This window comes from Pollicipes pollicipes, unplaced genomic scaffold, assembly GCF_011947565.3.
Source record: "Pollicipes pollicipes isolate AB1234 unplaced genomic scaffold, Ppol_2.1 Scaffold_4002;HRSCAF=4701_pilon_pilon_pilon, whole genome shotgun sequence".
NCBI classification, from domain to species: Eukaryota; Metazoa; Arthropoda; class Thecostraca; order Pollicipedomorpha; family Pollicipedidae; genus Pollicipes; species Pollicipes pollicipes.
The window spans coordinates 39,064,308-39,087,275 of NW_023596420.1; the positions used below are offsets into that span (position 1 = coordinate 39,064,308).

At 56.8% G+C, this 22,968-nt stretch overlaps 1 protein-coding gene across 1 annotated transcript in view; it reads left to right on the forward strand.

Annotated features, from left to right (window-relative positions):
• LOC119094476 (nucleolar and coiled-body phosphoprotein 1) overlaps window positions 1-8,525 on the forward strand; it is a 47,621-nt gene extending 39,096 nt beyond the window's left edge. The window contains exons 11-21 of the mRNA XM_037217534.1: window positions 375-555; window positions 1,173-1,281; window positions 2,005-2,021; window positions 3,023-3,099; window positions 3,834-3,957; window positions 5,020-5,243; window positions 5,560-5,782; window positions 6,134-6,226; window positions 7,120-7,205; window positions 7,496-7,647; window positions 8,105-8,525. Of these exons, the coding sequence (XP_037073429.1) occupies window positions 375-555; window positions 1,173-1,281; window positions 2,005-2,021; window positions 3,023-3,099; window positions 3,834-3,957; window positions 5,020-5,243; window positions 5,560-5,782; window positions 6,134-6,226; window positions 7,120-7,205; window positions 7,496-7,647; window positions 8,105-8,196 (1,378 nt within the window). The 3' untranslated portion in view covers window positions 8,197-8,525. The remainder of the gene's footprint in view (window positions 1-374; window positions 556-1,172; window positions 1,282-2,004; window positions 2,022-3,022; window positions 3,100-3,833; window positions 3,958-5,019; window positions 5,244-5,559; window positions 5,783-6,133; window positions 6,227-7,119; window positions 7,206-7,495; window positions 7,648-8,104) is intronic.
• Window positions 8,526-22,968: the final 14,443 nt, after the last annotated feature.

Genomic DNA, 22,968 nt, shown 5'->3' on the forward strand with positions numbered 1-22,968 from the left:
GCGACCTGTGGCTGACGTCACCGGCGGGCGCGCCGCCACCCGGGCGCCACCGCCCCCCGGCCTGCCCGCCGCTCCTTCTCGCATCTGCCGCGCATCCATTGTCCGACCACCGGCGCCGCTGACCCCCCCCCCCCCCCTCTCCGCTCCGCCGCAGAGACCAAGCGGATGTCGGGCCTCGCTGGCGAGCCGGGCCGGCCATCGGCGGTGGCGCGGACGCCGTCGCCGCGCGGCGCGACCGGCTCGCGGCTGGCGGTGCGGCGCGCCACCGTCACGCGCGCCTCGGCCGCCGGACCGCTCCAGAAGTCGGCCACCGTGGGCAACATGCCGGCGGCGCGGCCGGCGCCCGCCGCCGCCGACGCGCCCGATGACGTCAGCGAGGCCGGCACGTACACGATCGAGAACGAGCCGGACCAGGAGGAGGCGACGCGCCAGGTGGACGAGGCGTTCCAGGGCCTGGACGCGTACGACGAGTCGGGCGTGATCGACCGGCCCAGTGGCGGCGAGAGCAGCAGCAAGGAGGGCAGCCCCGACCGCGACACAGAGACTTCGTCCAAGGTGAGGCTCCGGGCCGGCACCGGACGCCTGAGAGCGTGTTCGCGGTCAGGGCCTCTGTGCGCCGGTTATGTGAGGGCTCGCTCAAGGTGTGGCGTTGCTGAGCGCAGTGACTTGGAGAGCTGGTTTAAGGGAAGCTGTTTGTAGCGCTCAATGGGTCTGAAATCATTGCATACTTAACCACAATGGCTGATGGACGCCGGTACTGCAGCCAGTGATTTACTCTGTGAAGTCGATGGCGATTTTTCGGGCTGTGTTAGACCACCTTGGTGTTAAACGCGACATATTGTGCCCTTCAGTTCCCAGCACTTGCAATTTTAATGATCACCGGCTAAAATAGTGAGGCCGTTTATGCTCCCCTGGGCGTAACGTACTAAAAGTTGAATAACCAGGATTCCCGCAGTCGGTAATGTTTTGCAAGCATGTGATCATGCCATTCGCACGCTTCATGCGGCGGAGCCGCAGACAATTTTCTGTTGAAAGTGTTCCTGTGTTTGCCAGCAGGCTGTGGTCATGTGACTTCCTTTCGCTAGCGCCACCATGCCCCAGGTGTTACTGCTGCAAATGTGTTGCCCGCGGAACAGCTGACACTAACCGGACGCCGGCCGGCGCCGTTTCAGCCGTCGGCGTACAGCTCGGGCTCCAACTGGATCGAGCAGTGGGCGGCCGAGGTGACCAAGCACAACCAGGAGAACCTGAAGAAGGCGGCTCAGAAGGCGCCCGGCGCAGGTCTGTCGACCGACCTGGGCTTGTCATGCGAGGTTCCCACGGCAGGAAATGTTTGGAGTGACGCAAGGACTCTCCCCCCCCCCCCTCCTCTCCCTCCCCCCCCCCCCCCGCCCCGTCCGGCCCCAATCGATTGGCGGCGTTGTTTGGGCCCACGCGTTGACGTTACCGTAGTGATTGTCAATGACTTGGTAGCATAGGCGTGCTAGCAGACTCGCAGGATCGCCCAGTTTGGTCCATTGCATTGTCATTGTTGAAGAAAACTGAAGATGGCAGGCAATTGCAGGGCATTTGCGATACAAGCAGCTGCTCTGTGATGCAAACGGCCTCTTTGTTCAGCGAAAGGTTCATTCATTCTGCGTGAAACTGCTGTGAGGAATGCTATAGTCAACGGCTTTGTGCCGGGTGCGAGAGCAGCAGTCCAGAGAGAGCCGACAATGACAGTTACTTATGAACACAACTTTGCCGCCACCTCACGAACTTCAGATTGCTGTACGAGCGCGTGCACTGGCCGCTCGCCGCTGCACCGTTGGGCGGCGGGCTGTCCCAGGAGCGCCGCGCCTCGTCAGGCCCTGACGGGAGCGTCTGTCGCAGGGACGGCCACCAAGCCGCCGACCGGCAGCTCTAGCCCGTGGTCGCGTCACACGCTCAGTCCGGACGGCGGCGGCGGCGGCGGCCGGCCGCGCAGGAAGCTGCCCACGCCGCCCGGCCTCAGCCGGTCGCCAGTCACCGGCGGGGACAAGGTCAGGATCACCAGACGGCCACCGGGCATCAGCGGGCAGGGTCAGGGTCGCCAGCCGGTCACCGGTCACCGGCGGCGGGAACAAGATCAGGGTCACGGCACTGCGCACCGCCAGGCCGCGTTTCGCACCAACCCAATGGGTCACTCCAGACCATGCTGCGCCTCAGCAGGCGAGGCCACACCACATCAGACCGTGCTTCCCCACACGCTCCCATACTACACCACGTGGTACACCGCCAGATCATGCTGCAGCATCACAGCACGCTTCATCCGGCTCCACTGTCACCGCCGGTCTTCCTGGTCACCGGTGGGAAGACGGGATCAGTGCTGTCATGCCGATGGCGTCACAGCGTGATCGTTGATTGCCTCCGCGCAACGGGCCATCGCCTGCGCCGGCGGACGGCCCTGCCGGCTCGGCCTGCCACACGTCACCCTCACCCTGCCGTGCGCGCGGATCCCGGGCCGCCGGCCCGCCCGGGCCCGCCCAGGGACGCCGGGGTCACGGCCGCCCGGCGGCCGGCCACGCCCGCCGCCGCTGCCACGAATCGATGCATCGAGCGCGACGGGCGTCCGGCCGCCGGGGCGTCGACCTGCGGCAGACGGCAGGGCGGCCGGCCGGCGCGCCCGGGTCGGCCTGCGGGACGGTCGGCCCGTGAGTGATGTGCTGTGTCGTGTTTCCCCGGCTGTGTGGCTGTGTGGTCCGCCGTCGGAGGCTGTGTCTGGCTGAATCATGGGGTAGATCTCTCGTTTAGCTACCCCGACGAGTCAAGATAGCCACGCCTCATCTGACCCTCTGTGTCGTCTGAACTTATCGTCGGGGTGGATCATGTCCTGCCACTAGACTTTTGTCATGTTTGGCCTGTATGCGTGTTCGCCTGTTCACTGAGCCACACGCCTGGCCCGGCCAGTGCCGCGCAGCCCGCCTGGCGCCGGTGTGTCGCGCCGCCGGTTTTCGGCGTCTCTGTCCGGCCGGTGGCTGACTTGTGACGTGGTCGCCGTCAGACGTCGCCGGGCCGGGCCGGCGCGCTCTCCAGCAGTCTGGACACCGAGTCGTACCTGCGCACCACCGAGGACGTCATGTCGGCCCTGCAGGCGCGCATCGACGCGGCCAACGGCGGCGACGACACCGACTCCGAGTCGGAGTCGAGCGAGGCGAGCGGGCGCCGCGCCGCCGCCGCCGCCCCGGCCGTCGGCAAGCCGACCACGCCCGGAGCCGGCGGCGCCGAGTTCAAGTTCAACCGGGCGCTGAGGTGAGGGGAGAGGGCTGGAGCGCCGCCGAGCGTGCGCGCTGGCGCCAGCCGGTGGTGGCCGTAAGGGGTTGTGAGCGCGCCGTGAACGCCGTTCTGGTGTTGTGCACGGCTGGCGGGCGTGTGTGGTGGTGGTGCTGGCAGCAGAGGCTGTGATTTTGTGTCGGGCCTGGTGATGTACGTGTTCACGGTGCGATAGTGAGGGATGGGATCATTTATCTTTTGCTGCCTCGCTTCGTCCCACACCCGTGATTCCGTGGTCTGCCCGGAAAAGTACTTCAGTTGGGCTGCCGAGGGGTGTGCTTCAGTCCGCTTCTGCCTGTTGTGATAGGCCCGTCTTCTGCGGCACCCGACGCTCAGTATCCTACGGCAGCCTGTCGGTCTGCCAGCCTTGGCGGGCGAGAAGCTCCTCCGTGCCCCGCTGTCTCCGCGTTGGCCGGCCCTGACGACCCCCTCCCCCCTCCCCTCCACCCGGCCAGCCTGCGGCGCGCACGGCTCGGACTGGACGACGGCGCGCCGGCCGGCGCGGCCAAGCGGCCCACGCCGCCGCCGGCGCGCCCCTCCAGCGGCAGCAGCGGCCGCAAGTTGTCCGACTCCGAGTCGGCGCCGGCCGCCGCCGGCAAGGCGGCAGGCTTCGCCCGGTCCGACGGCGGCCGCTTCAGTCTGCGCATGGCCAACGGCAACGCCAAGGTGGGTCTGGGCGGCCGCTGTGTCGGCCGCCGCCGAGGGTGCCATGCGGCGGCCGTCGCCGGTGGGTCGCGGCAGGGCACGGCAGCCGCTGTGTCTGCCGCCGCCGAGGGTACCGTGCAGCGGCTGACGCCGATGGGTCGCGGCAGGGCACGGCAGCCGCTGTGTCTGCCGCCGCCGAGGGTGCCGTGCAGCGGCCGACGCCGATGGGTCGCGGCAGGGCACGGCAGCCGCTGTGTTGGCCGCCGCCGAGGGTCCCGTGCAGCGGCCGACGCCGGTGGGGCGCGGCAGGGACACGGCAGCCGCTGTGTCGGCCGCCGCCAGGGGTACCGTGCAGCGGCCGACGCCGGTGGGTCGCGGCAAGGACACGGCAGCCGCGCGCGGGGATCAGCTGTTATTTGCGTGCGGGTGCCGTTGATGTGGTGGCTTGTAATGCGTTGACACCATTGGTGTGACGCGTCGATCATGATCCTGTCCCTCGGTGGCACGTCATAGTTTCCCCGTAACGAATTCGGAATTGCAGCCTGCTCCTTGTGTTTTTGGCCCGAACGCCATTGAGAATGGAGGAGTGTCACGCAGCGCTCGGTCAACTCACGTTGGCGTTTCCGCGGCGTTTTTCTCAGATTTGAGCACCTGCATTTACAGCTACAGTATTTCTCTAATCCACTGAAGTCACAAGCTCACTTCTAGGTCAAGTCCGTGCTGCTATCTGGGTTCTCCGGGCTGTGACAGGCTGCCGCCCTGCATCGCACCGTCTGCTGCACCCTGCATCCTCTGGTTATTCCTGACACCGGCCGTTCTCTCTGCAGACCGCACCAACACCCTCCGTACTGTTCGATGTACACCTTACGGACGCCCTCTGTACTGCTTGACGTTTGCCCTCCGGACACTCTGTACTGCTCGATGTACACCCGACGGATACCCCTCGTGCTACTAATGCCCGGTAACGTCCCAGACATCACCGGCACGCCCTGTGCTCGTGCGTGCCCGGCCGGTACCGTGTGCATCGTCGCAGACGGGTGCGCGCGCCTCCGGGTCCCGCTGACGCCGGTGACACTGTTTCAGACGCCGCCGTCCCGCCCGTCGGCCGGTAAGAAGCCGGCGGCGGCGGCGGCTCGCTCCCTGGGAGGAGGGCCGCGTGCAGCCGCGCTGGCCGCCCAGGCCTCCCGCGACCAGGAGATGGCCAACTGGAAGCGCCGCAAGAACTACGACCCACTGAAGGCGGCGCGCGAGGACAAGAAGAAGAAGCTGGAGCCGCGCGCCGGCGGCTCGCAGAGCGACTCAGCCTGGTGAGCTGTCGCGGGCGTGTGGCTGTGGCGCCTGCTGGCCCGGTCTCGCCAGCTGCGGGAGCTCTGTCAGACGGTCCCGTGTGTGGGATGACTGCCAGGCTTTGTTCAGGAGAAGCCGTCAGGGCCGCACCGGCACGAACCTCCTGCCTGCTGTTAGCTGGGATGATGAGCAAAGCTGTTGAGTGGACGGGGCAGTGCTCGCCTGTCGGCATTCTCTTGTTCGACTCAACGCTATTGGGATATTGTCCGGTGGTAACGCTGTCGCACGTGGTGCGCGGTTGACCCAGTCGTCCCTGACGCCACCCCGGACCGCCAGCCCGACGAGTGCCCCGTTGCGCTCTGCCTCCTTCCACGGCACGGACGGGTTCGGGGCGTCGCTGCTGCGGCGTGGCGCGTTCGCCGCGTCCGAGGACGAGTCGGCGGCGCGCCGCCGCTCGCCGCTGGCGACCGGGCGTGCGCCGCCGCCGCCGCGCGCCGACGACAGCGACGTGTCAGAGGTGTTCCTGGACGGCGCGTCGGCCGCCTCGTCGACGCGTAAGGTGAGCCGCCGCCCGGCCGGCATGCGGTGTCGGTCACGCCCGTGCACCTCTGCGCCCCCCCCCCCCCTCCCCCTCTACACATACGGCTGCACCGGCACGAGACACGAGCCAGCGAGAACACTGCACTCGACCCGGTCCAGGGAGGCCGCCGGCGCAGCGGCGGCGGTGGCAGAGGACGCGCTAGGCGTTAGCGGCTCGGTAGTCGACTAGCGCGGTGTCAGTGTATGCGATTGTACAGTCTCGGGGCGACTCCGGTGTGGGCTCTCGCCGGCCTCTCCGCCGGCGCCTGGCGCCGACTGTGCGCGCCCCGTGGCCAGTCTGACGACTCGTGTTTGCGCCCACTGCCATTAGGTGTCCCTGGACGGGTCGCGCCGGTCGCGCGGCGCTTCGCCGCTCTTCCGCGGTCAGGCGTCCTCGTCTCTTAGAAACAAGGTCAAACTGGAGGTACGGTAGCGGCCGGCCGCCGGGCGACCGGGTGCGCTCTGACTCGACAGTCAGTCCTGTCTAACCGCTGTGCCTGTGGTGGCCCCCCTCCCCTCCCCAGCCTGTCGGCATGTCGGCGCTCGCATGCACGGGGAACGCCCCAAAACCGTGCATGCCCGCGACCCCTTCCCGCGCGTCTCCCCACACCCGAGGCTGGGCGTTTGCATGCTCCTGAGAGTAGAAGCGCTGAGTGGAGTGGGGATGTGATCCCGTCACCGCCCTGGAGAGCACGGGGGACGCTTGCTGTTGCCCCAGCCCCCTGGACCATGCATGCGGGTCGAGGCATGTTGAAGTCGGATTGGAAGCTGTGTAATATCGGGGCTGGTGTATGGACGGGAGAAACAACAGGCTAAGGTCCTGCTGTAACGTGTATCTTGGTGTGGCGCCGAAGCTGTCCGTCCGGTTTGAGCAAAGCAACGCCCTGGCAAGTGGAGGACAGTGGTTTGATGGGCGGAAAGCGAGTGAAATGACGCTGAAGACTCCGCCTCGTCATAGATAGATGTTGTAAAATGTCCATGAGACTCGGTATGTCACTGGCCGCCAAATTCCAGACATTTGAAATAAAATACAGAGGAGCGTGTCGCTTTGAAATACAAATATTGACATGTATTTAGTCATTCAAGTCATATATGTGCTTCGTTCGCATCGTGCTGAAGATATTGATGGCAGGGTTTTCTCCCAGCTGTTTTCAAAATTTCGTAGTTGGTACCATTATCCATTAGTCCGGGAAAAATAACTAGCGGTATCATTATGGGCTCCGCGTCGGCCTTGCCTGCTGCACACAATGTGTACAAAGAGAGACATTTTTGGAGCCGGATACCTGCAGGGAAATCACGAACTCCGCCGCCTTTCAGGCGCTGGATAACCTGGTCATATCGACGATACATACCCTGTCCAGCAAGATCCGAGGCAACTCCGAGTCTCTGGTGTCGAAACTCAAGTAAGTGTCCGACAGGTCGCGTTCGCGATGCTACATTAGCGCCATGCTCCAGCTCCAACCAACCTTCCCCTCTGACCACACCAGTGCAAGGTCCGTGGTGAGATGCGGTGCGAGTGAGCATGGGATGATGACGGGCCAGCGCCTGTCGATGGTCGCCGCCTCTGACCTCCGTGCCGGCGCACCTGGTCCGAGCCGGCGAGCCTCGCCTGGGCCGCGAGTGTCGCCCGGGCGTCGGCCGTGGCGCGTCCGAGGGCCGAGCTTACCTACCGCCCCGTCCGCTCGCCCGCCAGATGCCAGTTCGACGAGGACGACGTGCGTCACACGCTGCTGGACGACGTGATGACCACGCTGACGACGGACGCGCCCAGCGCCTCCAAGACCTCGTCGCGCGACCTGGCCGGAATCCTCAAGAACTTGCGCAAGGTCGAGCAGGCCGTTCAAGGTGAGAGCGGCGGGGGACGCGGGCCAAGGCGGAAGGTCGGCTGGCTCGAGTGGTGAGAACGGCGAGGGACGCGGGCCAAGGCGAAAGGCCAGCTGGCTCCAGTCCGCGGTCAGGGTGTTGTGATGGCTGTGGATGTTTGCTTCGTCAGGCGTGGTGTTGTTCATGTTCATGCATACGGTTGCGAAAGCAATGGTCCGAAGTACCCGTCTTCGTGGTGAGCCTATCCCCGGGGGTTGAGTAGCATGTTTCGTTCGAGTTCGTCGAAGTCAACACCAGCCTTACGTTCAGATCTTCGGGCCATGGATGTATCACGATGGGGCGTTTCGAATATTGCCAGCGCTAGTCTCATGTTTCGTCTGGCTTCGGGGTGGAGGAATACGGTGCCGCGGCACGTCCCACTGCAATCGCCGCTGCTCCCGCGTCGCGCCTGACCGCCGCCCGCCCGCGGCTTCCGCAGTGCTGGAGCAGGTCCTCTGCGACGACGACTGCGACGGCTCGGACGCCGACGACCTGGACGTGGCGGACAAGTTCGGCGACGGCTTCTACTGAGCTGGTGTCGACGTCGACCGACGGGCCCGATGATGTGATACGCGTGCCGCGGGCGCCCGCCGGCCGTGGACGTGATACGTGTCGGCGGTGGTCGCCGACGGTCGGGGCGACTAGTCACTGACGACCTGCCGCGCCACCTATGTTTAGTCTTTGTAATCTGTGCCTTGGAGGACGACGCGAGGCGGCGCCATCAGCGCTGAGCCTCCGAACAAGAGATCTATGCGCTGCTGGACGCTTGGACGCAGTGCAGTTTTTGTAAGAGCGTAGCGTGTTGTGCTTCGGCAAATGTTCTATTAATGCTTTATGATTAAAAGTATATTCTTACTGAATGTTTGGGTTTGGCGTAAGAAGCGCATGGCGGGCGCGAGCGATGTCCCAAGAAGTACACACTTCAAAGGCTAGAGAGGTGATCAATCGCGGCAGCAGCACACACATTCAGGTTTGGCACTGCGTTGCATATGGGCGTCTTTTGGGACCCTGCTTATCGTGTAGCGCACGAGCCACCAGGTTGCAAACAGCAAGTATGTTCCCCGAGGCTAGTTACAGCGACCCTCGGCGGTTATCCTGAAAAAGCCCTCTGGGATGAAGGCGCGGCACTGTTGGGTCACTGTGACACCTGTGCGGACGTGTACCCGGAATTTTTGGAAAGGAAGCGGCAGATCCTCGAACGGACGCCGTGAGTTAAGGTCGGCCATCATTCAATGCTTTCGATTTCGTTGAGCGGGTAGTGGCGTGGGAGGACGTAGTATGCCAGATCGGGCCAGCTCGTGCCTGTACATGTTATCACCGCATCATTTACCACGTTACTATTCTCAATGTGTTATGACTGGCATAAACCCAGCCCATGTGTCTCCCGTGGTTGATAAAACGTCATTAAAAAAACAACCTGCCCCAGCATGTTAGACGCGCTTGTAATTCGCTGTTCGCGCGAAGGAGTGGATGTACTTTGTCCGTTAGCAAGGGACGGCGGTGAGAAAGGGTGGCTAACGCATGGGTGGGTACTTAAGCTTTGTATGGCAGTGTCTGGCCACGATAATCATCGGGGATTCTTGCCGTTTCATTCAACATGACTTGCAATGAATGACAACAGGGACTTTTGCAGGCTTGTGTGTGCCATCGCTGGTAATGTTTGACCCAATCGCTAGGTGAGGACACCGGGGAGGAGGTAGAGATGCCATCTCCTGGCCGCCAAGCGTCGCTGTCGAGGCGGGCGCCAGCACTCCCGACTGCCTGCACCCCAGCAGGCAGTCGAGGGCCCTGGCAGGACAGCACAGATCAAGCCAGTGGCGTACATGGTGCCGCCGTCGAGGCGGGCGCTGCCGAGCGCCCTGCCAGGGACAGCGCAGATCAAGTCAGGGGCGTGCATAGTGTCGCCGTCGAGGCGGGCGCGGCCGAGCGCCCTGGCAGGAACAGCACAGGTCAAGCCAGGGGCATGCATAGTGTCGCCGTCGAGGCGGGCGCGGCCGAGCGCCCTGCCAGGGACAGCGCAGATCAAGCCAGGGGCGTGCATAGTGTCGCCGTCGAGGCGGGCGCGGCCGAGCGCCCTGCCAGGGACAGCGCGGGTCAAGCCAGGGGCGTGCATAGTGTCGCCGTCGGGGCGGGCGCGGCCGAGCGCCCTGCCAGGGACAGCGCGGGTCAAGCCAGGGGCGTGCATAGTGTCGCCGTCGAGGCGGGCGCCGCCGAGCGCCCTGGCAGGAACAGCACAGGTCAAGCCAGGGGCGTGCATAGTGTCGCCGTCGAGGCGGGCGCCGCCGAGCGCCCTGGCAGGGACAGCGCAGATCAAGCCAGGGGCGTGCATAGTGTCGCCGTCGAGGCGGGCGCGGCCGAGCGCCCTGCCAGGGACAGCGCAGATTCAAGCCAGGGGCGTGCATAGTGTCGCCGTCGAGGCGGGCGCCGCCGAGCGCCCTGGCAGAAACAGCACCGGCCAAGCCAGGATGTACTCAGCGATGAACGATGCGTCGGTTGCACAGAACCTCACAGCAGCTGCCGTCATGGAGCCGCATGCACAGCCATAGTTCGTCACTAAGTTGTGCGGAACAAGCACTTCTGAAACTGATGTAGCTGTAGACCATGCCCCGGGACAGTGTGTCAACATGTAAGCCGAGCGGGGCGATGATTCATGTCTGAATGAGAACAGTCACGGCTCGGGGCGGCGCGTTACCCCATAGGCACGCCGACAGGGGTGCGTCACTCTGGCGCCGGCCAGTCACACGCAGATCGCGTTGCGGGTATGAGTCTTGGAAGGAGTATAGGAGGTGCCGCTCGGGCGCGTAGGGTGAGTCTCTCCCTGTCGGCGTCGTGTGCGGCAGTTCACTGTTCCGTGCGATGCAGTCCGACCGATAATTCTTTTAATCATCGAATATAACCGATCGTCATAAAAACCTTGGTGGCCTTGAGCGACAAAGTGCAGGCAGACATCCGGACGCTTATGCCTGTTTAATAAGGATACATAAACGCAAACTTTTCGGGAAATGATGTGAGAGACCGTTATGCGTTGGGCCATAATACCTCCCGGTTTGCGGCGAGATGGGCGGCGGACGTGTCGTAGCCCTTGCTCTGATGCTGTTTGCTTTTTGTCTTTGTTGGGCAATGTGGCGATGGTCTTCCTATCAAAATTCCATCACGCGTTGCCCTGGGAGCTTTCATGTTTTTTCCCCTGATTTAACTTGAAAAGGGCAATAAGTATCTACGTCCTCAGGGTTTAATACACGCCCCATAATCTAGGCTCCGCCCTTTCCCGTCGCCAGGAAGCGCTGTCGTCTGACAGCTTCTGTAAGGATTGACAGGGCGGGGAAGCTGACCAGGATTTGTGCCCGAGAGCTGAAAGTGTGTTAGTACTGCGTTGTTTAGTCTGAGTTATAGGAACAACTAGATCGTAGGGTTAAGTTAAGGTTAATGGTAAGGTTAAAAGGTCAAACGTTAAGGTATGTCCTACCCCGGCGACGGGTTTGTTTGCCCCTGCTTCTGCCCGGTTCTGCTTGCCTTGGTATCTTCGAGCTATGGTTGGGCGCCAACTGACCACATGTAGCTGGCGCGCCCAAAACCACCACATAGTCGATACCGAAATGAAATTATTTACGGTTATCTACTCCCCTGCACCTTACACACTTCCTCACATGTCGCCCTCACGGCCCACCCGATACAGCACCGCCGCCAAAACAACTCTGAATTCGCAGTAATGGCGCCAGTCTGCCCCCGTTCGTCGATTGGCGTGTCTTTTCATTGTAACGCCAATTGTCCACCTTTGAGTGTTTCTTAACTGAAATGGCCAGATATGTTTCATAATCATTTTTTATGCTTTAGTACAACATTTTGCGAATATTTAGCCATGAATAGGAGTTGCTCGATTGAAAAACTTTTGCAACTAAGTTTCGAACTGGCTCACGGACATGACGTGTCCTTGAAATCTGACTACGGTAGCGTTCGCCCGACAGCACGTGGTTGGCACGTTCGTATTGAGTTGAAGTATGTGCCCCGAAATTTTTTGTCTCACCCCCAAAATTAGTCACCTCACCTTAGGTCTTAATTTCATTTTGAACAAAGCCTTTTCTTAGATGCACGATGAATGATGCCACTAAAACCATTGGTCGTAGATATGCACGCGCAGTGGTCCCCGAGCAGGACCTTTCTGAAGTGTCCAGCGCATCCCTCATAGACCCATTCTGTCCTGCAGAGGGCCTGAGATGAATACACTGTACACCGTAGAGAATACATTGTTGAAAGCTGAGGGCCCATTTTGACCTGCACACGGCACATCCCACTTCCAAACATCAATCGATTTTACGTCTATGGGGGGGGGGGGGGGGGCTACGCATCCCGATGTTGCATTGCATTGCATTTGTGGTCATATGTCATCAGTATAACAATGTGAGCTGGTGACGCGTCATTGTCTTCTAGGATGCATCGACGGCACGCATATTGGCGTGACGGTGCCTGCCAGCCTGGAAAATGCGTATGTCAACCGAAAAGGACACAAGCCTGAATTTGATGGCTGTTGCGGGACCAAACCGCCAATTCTTGGCTATAGCAGCGCACGCCACCGGGCGAGTCCATGACGCCCGCGTGATGCGTACCTCGGGCCTCCCGGAGCTCTGAGCATATAGTGGAAAAGCCATGAGCCAGTACATACGCACAGCTATAAATATTTTATGCGGCAATAACCATACATGCGTTCCAAATATGCCGTCACCCATACATTCCAAACATGCCGCTTCTTTTGGCATGTCACCAGTGTCTGTCATGTGTCCTGAAGAAACATTTCCACATATATGTATCCGTATCGCGTGGGCCAACCGATATGTGGTGGCAATGCCCAAACATGGCCCGCGCATGACTTAAAAAAAAACGTTGACCTATTTTCAGGTTTGCTAGCGGCCAACCAATGTCAGGTGGGCTGCTCCTGGGGGACAGCGCCTACCCCTGCCTCCCCCTGGCTGATGACTCCGATTGTTTTGCCGGCAACAGACGCCGAGAGAAGGTAGCCTTTGGACTTTGATATCCAACCATCACGTTATATCATATATCAACATTGCCCGTAAATACCTTATAACCAATGAAGCATCGCCGTTATTCACAGATGTTCGTTCATAGCCATATTCTGCAATCTAAACGCAAATGTCATTTGCTTCCAATAGGTGCAACAGCGCACACTCAAAAACACGGGTCATAGTGGAAAATGCTTTCGGAACATTAAAGATGCGCTTCCCAGCTTTGCATGGCAAGAAGCTGCGTCTACGCAAGATCGAGACGTCGATCAAGGTCACCGCGTAAGTGCAGTATTTTAAAAAGAAATTAATTTCTCCTGAACCCGAAAGAGGAAATTTAAAAGCGCACACTTCGTGAGCACATCTCAGTGAGTTGATCATGCAGTGTGCGAATAGAACATCACAGACTTATTGCAATCATTAGGATTTCTGGCATGTACACTCCTCTAACGGAAACTTGGGGTGAATACCGGAAATATTCGACGAGAGAACCTGTGGGGGGGGGGGGGGAAGTCACGCTCTCTCCTATCCATGTGCTTGCGCTCCTTACCATAACGTGTGTGGTCATAAGTTCCGAACCGTCCATCGTGTCGACTCTCATAGTGTTTACGCTGTTCCAGAGCGTGCGTCATCTTACACAACCTTTGCCAGTCGGCTGGGGATGATGGCGCATGGCTGATAGACGGGATGGCGGCTCTGCCCGCAGAGCAAGACAGTGTTGAGTGCGATCCCATCGAGGAAGTGGAGCCGGTGGGCCGGGACGCGGCAGCCCAAAGACGCGCTGGCTTCGCCAGACACGCCTAGCTAGTGCGGCTTTTTCGGCGATAGGGGCTAGTTTATTTGTTATGTTAGTTATGTGTCAGGAAAACTTTTGCGTGCTAGACTATCTAGTTTATGTATCATACAATTTGAGTTATTTGTTGACATGATATACATTATTGTTCGTTAAATGCCTGTAGTCATCCACGCCACCGAAGACATATGGCTACATGGAAGGGCGGTAACTCAAGCAGTACATGTTTTTTTTTTTGCATTTCATTGAGGAAAAAAATTGACGCACTAACAAATGTTCTCACACTCCATTACTACTAACAAATGTCTCAAACTCCAGTATTTTCAAAAGAGACAAACATAATAAGCCAACAAATATGTCAATAGCGTTTAGAGCGTAATTTACCAGCCACCGATGCAAAGTCGCTCTATTACCATAACCAACGACAGAACAAGACCAGTGGTGGGCAACTGACACGTGACGAGCAGAAGGTAAATGCCAGCCCCACAAAACCAAGCCAGGAGCGTGACAGCGTAATTTAAAATGATAATTTTGATGAGCCCATGACAAGGTCCAAAAATGCCACACTAGGCATGCCTCCGCCGGCCTCCAGGCGTTGTACCAAAATTTCCAGCAAACGGCTCTTGTTTATCGTCCGCACTCGCGCCCTTTCCTTGTCTGTTCGGTCCGAGTCCGGGATAGCCAAAAGAGCGTGGTAGCGAGTGCGGAGACTCGCTCTCTCCTCCTGGCTGGGACCAGGAGGTGAGAGCGAGAATCTCTCTAAAAAAAAGCAAATAGACCAGTACAGTACAAAAAAGGCAAAAAGAGAAATCGAGAATGAGACCAGAAGAATCGATCATATGAAATAGTTAGCTCCTGAATAGCATGAAAAATTTTCACCTCGCAGGAACATACGATAACATTATAAACTGTTATATACTAAATATTATAATTATTATATACTGTTATTAATATAATTCTATACTGTTATCTACATCTCAAGCTATCGCACATATACTACATAAAAATGAGCAATATATAACACATTAATAACTTACGATAACATTATAAGCTGTGATAACGCAACTTGTCTTACATGAAAACTTGACGCGGATCTGGCTCTGACATGACGTTGGTTTCATGGCGCGCAGAGCAGCGCCGACTTCCAGCCAGGCTCCTGACTTATCCGCCACCGGGAACGTCCCGTTCAGGCTATAGGCAGCATGCACATCGTTAATATGATGGATGAATCATCGGTGTATCATTTACAGCAAAAAGGCTTTGAAGCTAAATAAAACCTCTGTATAAAATTGAGTGCATCTTGCTCAAACCATATATGGAGCATAAGACCAAAAGCAGCCAATGAACCTGGTACCGTCGCTGACCATTATAAGAAAATATAGTTTTGAAGAGAAAAGAAAACAGCACGGAAGAAACAAAACTCAAGTTTTTCGGACTTCGTTGATGGCATGCGCCGATGGCATGCTGGGTATTTTCTTGCGAATGCCCCGCATGGCACGAAGAGAGATTCCGCACTCATCTATGACCTGATTTGCCACCAGTGGAGACACAATCGGGCCAGGAGAGCGTGCCGATTCAGTTGGTCGGATTTCGGGCCATATTCCGCTTCCTTGTCTTTCAAAGCTCCTTTCACTCGGCGCAAGTGAGATGCGCTGGACTCTCTACCGCCCTCGCCTGAAGCGTTTCTTTTCTGCTAACGGCCTCTACTTCCTAGCGAGATAATGCTTCTCGCTACTCACTGCAGAAAGCTTGGCAAGCTGTTCTTGGTTCTCAATATGTGACGCAAGAAGGGACGCTTTTAGGGTGCCGTTTTCTTCCTGCACCTGGACGTTTTCCGCCCGAAGACGTCGATTCTCCGCTTCCACGGCCTCATTGTCCACGGCTCTGGCAGGTATAGGTAGAGGGGCATACGACTTTTCGCTGGATTCAAAGCGAACGTTTTGGTCTCTCAGGACCTGTATAACAGAGTCCACATCCCCTGATTCTGACGTTAACTTAAACAAAACAAACCTATTAACACACAAAACGTTGTTCTGAGCTGCATGTAAAGCACAACCTTCCACCGTGTCCTGTCACCTGTCACATCACAAAACTCCGTCTCCTACATTTCAATGTCCGACTACTTCCACACAACGTTACAGTCAGGTGACCGATGCAGTCACTGCTCAGTGACTGCCGCGATGGCGCCTCAGAGTCACCACCACCTCCCATGCGAGGGGTAACACCGTCTCAGTCAGCCTATCTTCGGTCTGTTTGAGCTCTTTGGTCCGCCGGACCCGCCTTAGCCGACATACGGCCTCTTTCTCGGGCACGTAGTTGTGGCCCCCTTCTGCGTTGATGTGCTTTGTATGTCATGTGTTATCATAGTATTCACTATATGTTAATATGGACAGATAGTAACCCATGGAAGAAGCGGACAGAGCTGTTAAGAACGAAAGTAACGAATGATAGTCTTCGAAGATGCACGCACAGGGTAGCTGAGAGCTTTTCTTTAGTTGAAAATAGAGGCGTTGGCAGTCAAAACCACGTCACGTGGTGACGGAGCTTGCGACGGACGAGTAGGAGGGTTACTCCCACAAAAGGTATGGACACCCGTCTGAAACCCACACTTTGCGTTATTCAAACAGACGCAAATAGGCATCATGCTGAGGCTGAGGCTGAGGCTGAGGCTGAGGCTGAAGCTGAGGCTGCGGCTGCAGCAAAATGATATACTGCTGGTCGAATAGCCAATATGTAAGGTGAAAATATCTCAAATTAAATACTACAAAATTCATGCACTTGATGAGCATTTTCAATACCCAAGAATGAACTCAAGCACGCGCCATAGGCACCAAGGTTCCTAGAAAGGTACGTAGGTGCCCCCCCCCCCCCCAACAAACCAATAATTTTGACCTATCATGAAAAAGTGATGGCTTCGAAGCTTTCACTTTTTCACCATATGACCATGAAATTGAAAAACCTGTTCAATACAAAATTGAAAATATGACCAGACAATAATGAAATAACAAGAAAAAGTTTACAGTGGGTGCCCATTCCACGAAGCGTTTCGTGTAAGCAGACAGGTATTTGACAATGAATCATTACAAACCTACCAAGAAACACACAAGAACAAAGCAGCAAGCAGGACACCACCGACGCCTAGGTATAACTTGATATCACAACACACTTATAATATACATATATGTACTACCCGACTTCCAAAAAGTACGAGAACAACCAGCAGCCGCGCCAGACAAAGGTAATGTAATGCAAAAAGGTGCCGCAATATTGAATTGTCCCACGCGCGTCAGAATCGCTTTTGGCGTCCGCAGGACTGGCAGACGAAAAAGCGCAAATTTATTAAACATTCCACTAACGATGGCGGTAAAAATTAACCAGACTGAACTTTGACGACTAAATGTGAGCTATCTATGATACTGTCGATGCTAATGCTGTGCATGGAATGAAAAGCGCGGTCATTTGCTATTGGTATCTGGCTCTAATTTCCATAGAAAAGCATCCAATACGGATGAAAATCGCGCTAGACCGTCACATGGTGCCTTTCAGCATCGCTCCCTAACGCGAAGATCAGCCCACCTCCAGGCCATGTTGACATGAGCCCTACTTGCCCCCCCCCCCCAAAAAAAAACAAAAGCGTCACAGGCATTATTCTTGGAAAATGTGATATCAACAATCCTCGGCAAGAAAATTGCGCAATTAGGTTTTCGTCAGACGCGTGCTTGGAGCCGCAAACATAGTCCGAGATCCAACCATATGGAATCGTACTGGATTTAGAACCCATTCCTGGGATTCAGGCATATGTTCAGACTTACCACCAACTCATCATCACCATCTTTTCGTCCCTTGAATGCTTACGGCGCCCCAAACATCTTAAATTTAATCTATGACGTTATATTGTGACAGAACTGTTGCCATAAGTATCAAACAGCAGGGGTGCAGCACGATTTTCATAAAATGGGGGAGCTCAATGACGGCGTTTCATGCCAGTTTGATTTAGTTTTCTTTTACGGGCCAGCCATAGCAAAAATTGCTCGTCCAAGAGGCTTCGGTGGCTTACGTTCTATGAGCCCAGCAACAGCACACGGCCTCCAAGCAAGTGGGAAAAAAAACCGAGACTAATGTGAAGGGCCGGTTGTGCCCTGGTACATAGAACTCCGAAAAAGGATATGGAGCCTTTGGGACGAATGGTAAGAATCGTGTCCTGAATCGTGGTCGGCGGCCAGCTCGGCCGCCGTCCACGGCCGTCCGTAGCCTCCATAGTGAGCTACGCTAGGGTTCTGGACGCGTTTGGTATAGTAGGGTCAGCAGTTGACTGCCTTTCACCAGGCCCGTCTCGGTCTCGACGTGGAACACGCCCCTCTCGTCTCCTAGCCGCCCAGGGACGAGGTGCAGGCGCAGAACTGCTGGGGATAAGACAGCGGCTGGCGCTCGGCCAGCAGCAGCTCCGAACTCCGGCTCCACGGCCAACGGATCCAGCCCTGCCAAGATGTGGCGACAGCGGCACCACTTCAGCTGAGTGCCGTAGAGCCGGATCGTCGGCAGGCGGCGCAGTCTGGCTTGGCTGCTGCCCAGCGGCGGCGTCCGACAGTGGTGCGCGCAGGTGGTGCTGCAGAGAGGTATCGTCGGCAGGCGGCGCATCGTGGCTAGGCTGCTGCTCAGCGGCGTCGTCCGAGGGCGGTGCGTGCAGCTGGTGCTGCGTGCCCGCGGCTTCGCTGTCTTCGCTGCTCGAGCTGACCATACCGTAGAAACGATTGGCCGACCGTATGATGGCTGACTGGACCTGATCAGCCCGCCGCGCAGCATCCCGCACATCATAGAAGCGCACGGCTGTTGCGTAGCTGTGACAAAGATACCGCGCCGCTTCTTGAGAGGTGGTGCCCGTCAGGGCTCCCTGGGCCTCAAGGCCGTGCGTTAAATGGACATATGGCTGTCGGCCCCTGTTCGCCCTCACAACCTCCGTATAGTTGAGTTGGGCTATGCTCGGGACGTTAAAGCTTAATGGATCTCTGCTATACAGACTGAGCATGCGCAGCAGACGGTCGTTCGGCTCCTGCTTCTCCTCCCACAGGTTCCCTTTGAGGTAGTTAAAAAAAAAAACACATGTCGCGGTGAAGTTTCGCCAACACCACGACGTTCACGACTCTGTAGGATTTCTTCGTCCCCCCCCCCGCATGTGTGATGATGCACTCCCCGCTGGTTCGTTACGCCTGGCGGAACTAATCAGGGTGACCGCGAAAAAATCCTGCTCGCACTCCTGATGTGATGGAGGCCGCGACGTATACCATCTGGCGCATTTTGACTGCGACTTGCCGCCGCGTTGTTGGGTTAGTGGGGAGGCCCTCTGGTCCGGCCTCTACGATGCAGAAGAGGGCGCGTGGGATGGTCCATACTGGTCTCTTGGATATACCTCGCTGTCCTGTCGAAGCGTTTTTGATCGGTCAGGGTGCTGTTCTCTTTAAGGACGGAAGACGGCAAAGCGATGACCATTTCGACTATGCTCTTCCACGCCCTGCCGTTAGCGATCTCTCCTAGGTGCTGGTGCACGAAGGTAAGATATGGCCTAAGGGCACATATCGTTGACGCGCCGAGATCGGCGGACAGGGCGTATGTCCCATTGAGGCAGGTACGGATGCTTCTTCGATGCACTTCGCTGGCGACGATATAGCGTCAGTCTGGCAGTGTCAGGCCTGGTCGGTGCTCGAATGTGGCCAGCAGGCTTCCTTGGCCGGTGCTATCTGATGTTGGCGCCAAGCTCTGTGCCCTGACTGTCCCTTGTATCTCCAGGGCCGCTATGAGGGCCGCATGCTGGGAAGACACGAGAGGTATGCCCAGAGCTAGCGCCGTGTCGAGATCTTCGGCCACCGACTGGTAGGTTTTGCCAAAGATCTGGCGCCTTAGAACTCGGCGTCCATCGGCGTCCAGATGACTATGTTGCACACTGCGACGTGCCGCGCCAGTGCACGCGATACTGCCTCGTCTGCGGCTGGCGCTCTGATGGCAGCGCCGCAGGGACACGGCAGAGTCTCGTTGCAGTCCTGGAGGACGTAGGTGCTGATTCGAGATTTGTACTTGGTCCAGGTGTGCAGCGGGCAGGGACTCAGCTGGCAATTGAAGTGTCGAACATTGCTACTGTTTACCATCTTCCCGCCAGGGCAGGCGTAGCATCCTGTCACCTTTGTCCACTCTGGTGTTGACGGGCCCGCGTACACTTTCAATGGTGTCTTCGGGCGCACCAAAAGTTGGTCAAGTTTGACAGCCTCTAGAGCTGCATGCAAGATACATAGCATGGTCCTGGTAGCACAGCACGATAGGCATTTCATTGTTCTAAAAGGCACAATGTCCTTGAATCACTTTTGAGAAAAAAAAATTAATGCGGCTTTTTTAGTTTAGAAAAATTGACAGTTGATTTAGGTGTAGAAGTTAAGTACAAATTGTTTTCTATACGGTATTTTTTGGCATCAAACCATTTCTTATCTTCTGAAAAGACAGTCCAAAAAGTATACCGCTTTTTGACCATTTGGCCTTTCTGATATTACACTTTATGAACACCATACCACGCGGCTGTTCGTGATCTATGACATACCTTTTAAAAGAAGAGGTAAGTTTCTTAACAATGGAACTAGAAGCTTTCGGCTGGAGGTAGTGCGTACGCGTGGCACTCAGAAAAAATCCCGGTATCTGACCAAAATTGTAATATGGTCAAATTTGACGAGCGATAACGCAGTACCCAAAGAGCTAGGAACACTTAGAATTCGGTGTTAGATAGCCTCATACCTCTGCAAAGTGACGACGCGCCTAAAATAGCCTGTGTCACAAAAACAATGGCTTAAAAGAGCAAAAAGTTTGACATTTTAACCCATGCATTTGATTAAGATATTGATTTTTGAGTTTCCTTCAAATTTGCCCTGTGCTTAGGTGACTTTTTCCTCCTTAGCTCCCCTGGTATGACTATAAGGTTTCATAAACCTACACCATGAAGTAGCGAATTAACAAGGCCTTATTTTTAGATGCATTAAAGCCTTATTATTTGGTTTGTTGTTTTGTGCACATCGCAAAAACCTAAGAAAGAGCCAAAAATCCGTATTTGGAATTTTTTTGAAAATATATAAAAGCTAGAGCAAACTTTTTGCCGGACTCGCGCTCAGGATGTTTTGTTATGTTTGTTATAAATCGGGAGACTAGAACCAGCTCAAGAGTATTTTGTGAAAAAAATACTTCTGTTTTAATCCCGTAGGTTTAACATTGCGTTGTGTTTTTTAACACGATTTTGGCTTGATCTCACTCAAGTCTTAAGCTACCATAAAACGTTCACCATGGTTACAAAAAGCGTCAAAACACGGCTCTTTCTTATTAGCTAAGCGTTCCTGTTAGAAAGCATTTTTATACCTCATATTTACATTTAAGTATGTCAAAAAGTCCAAAAATAGTCAAAGTTTGACGAACCACAGGTTTAAAACCATAAAAAGTTGACTCTAAAACTATTATTTGTTATGTTCTCGGTCCGTGCTCTGTCAGTACACGGCTCGGTGGAGCGTCCACACTGGGCGGATCCGAGCATAGAACTGTATTGCCTCAAATCAGGTGGGGGGCAGCACTAGCGCCGCCACGTGGACAACCTGACCGGTGGCAGCAGTTTCCCTTCAGAACATTACACTTCTCTGGGATTACAGGATGCATTGCCAAAAAACGCAAAACAAAACACCGCACTTCACAAAAGAAAAAGACACGCACAATTGTATCACCTCTCCCCTCCCCGGGGCCGGAAAATAATGCATCCAATAACATCACCTACAGTACAACGATCACTCTTGGTACGTACATGTACCCCACCGCACTTGCAGCCCCTCTGGCCTCCGCCTGTTGCGCTCTCCTCGGCGCGAGGGTGCGGTTGCGGTCTGCTGTGATGGGCGTGCCGAGTGTGAGCGAGCCTCGCTGTTCGCTGCAGGTCCTGGTGACGTTTGCACAGCTACAGGTGACGTCTGCTCCGCTCCATGTGATGATGCTGTAGTCTCAGGCAGCGATAGGACCGCCTCAGATGACGTCCGAGTTGTTTCAGGTGACGTCTGCGGCGCTCCAGGCTGCTCTGTTCAAGCTTCAGGCGGCGCCCGCTCCACATCCAGGGACGCTGGCGCATCAGACGTCGGGTGCGCCACTGCCACAGCGGCAGAACTCGTTGATTCACACGCTGGTGTAGCCGCTGGCGATTTGATGCCCTCCGAGATCAGCGGACGTAACAGGACGCAGGAAGCGCCTGTTCCGACAGTAGACGCGTCCAGATGGTGCGCGGATCAGGAAGCTGCGGCGCTGCTGGCTGACTCCGCTGATGACACCGGTGCTGTCCCAGAGGCCGGTGCGGGGGTCTTGGAGCAGCACGTGTTGACCTAGCTGCAGAGGGCGATGTGAACGCGCTGAAGCGTCGTAGTAGTCAGCCTCTCTGCGACGCCGTTCCGCTGCGCGCCGGTCGCACACATCAGCACGCTCTTGCCAGCACTTGGCGAAGGGGCTGTGGTGAGCTGGGACCATCGACCTCAGCGGATGGCCGAGGAGCACTTGAGCTGGCGATCGTCCGTCTGCTCTCGGAGAGTTTCGGAGTTCCAGCAGCCCCTCCGCGAATGCGTCCGTATCGAGGTCACCGCTGGCAGTCACCTTCTTGAGGAGCCTCTTGACGGCTTTCACTGCTGCTTCCGCGTGCCCATTCGCCTGAGGGTAATGTGGCGAGGACAGCTGGTGCTTGACACCCCCCTTGGCCAGGAAGTCTCTGGTCTTCTTGGCCGCGAACTGGGGTCCTCCGTCGCTCAGGAGCACACTGGGCACTCCAGTCGACGCGAATACCTGCCGGAGACTGGTTGTCAGCTGATGTGCTGATGCTGTCCGGCCCATGTGAGAGACCCAGGGCCATCCCGACAGCCTGTCGGCGTACACCAGGTACGTACGACCACCATATTCAAAGAAATCCGCCGAGACGACTTCGAAGACTCTTCCTGGCAGACACATCTGGATGATCGGCTCTTTCTGGTGCTTCGGGAGATGAAGCCGACACTCTTGACAGGCCTTCACTACGTTTGAGATGTCGTGGTCGCTACCTGGCCAGTAGACCATCTATCTTGCTCTTCTTTTTGTTTTTCTTCCCCCTGATGGCTGGCATGCAGCTTCTGCAGAACGTCCCGTCGCAGGCTGCTGGGGCCGACGATCCGCTATCCGCAGATGACCAGGTCACCGTCTACCGCCAGTTGATCCCGCATGTTCCAGTATCGTCGAACTTGCGTGTCTGCTTCGGACTTGTGGTCGGGGAAGCCAGACAGCACGGCTTCTTTGAAGGCCAAAATCTCAGGATCGCACTCTGAAGCCGCTCGCACCGCCGAAGGCGCCGTGTCTTCGAACGGTGATGCAGCTGCCCCATCTCCGTCGGTGCTGGTCACAGCATGCATCACCATGCTGGAGAGCTGGCAGGAGATCTCCTTTCCGGTGGTCTCGTCATCTCCAGTGGGCTTCTCG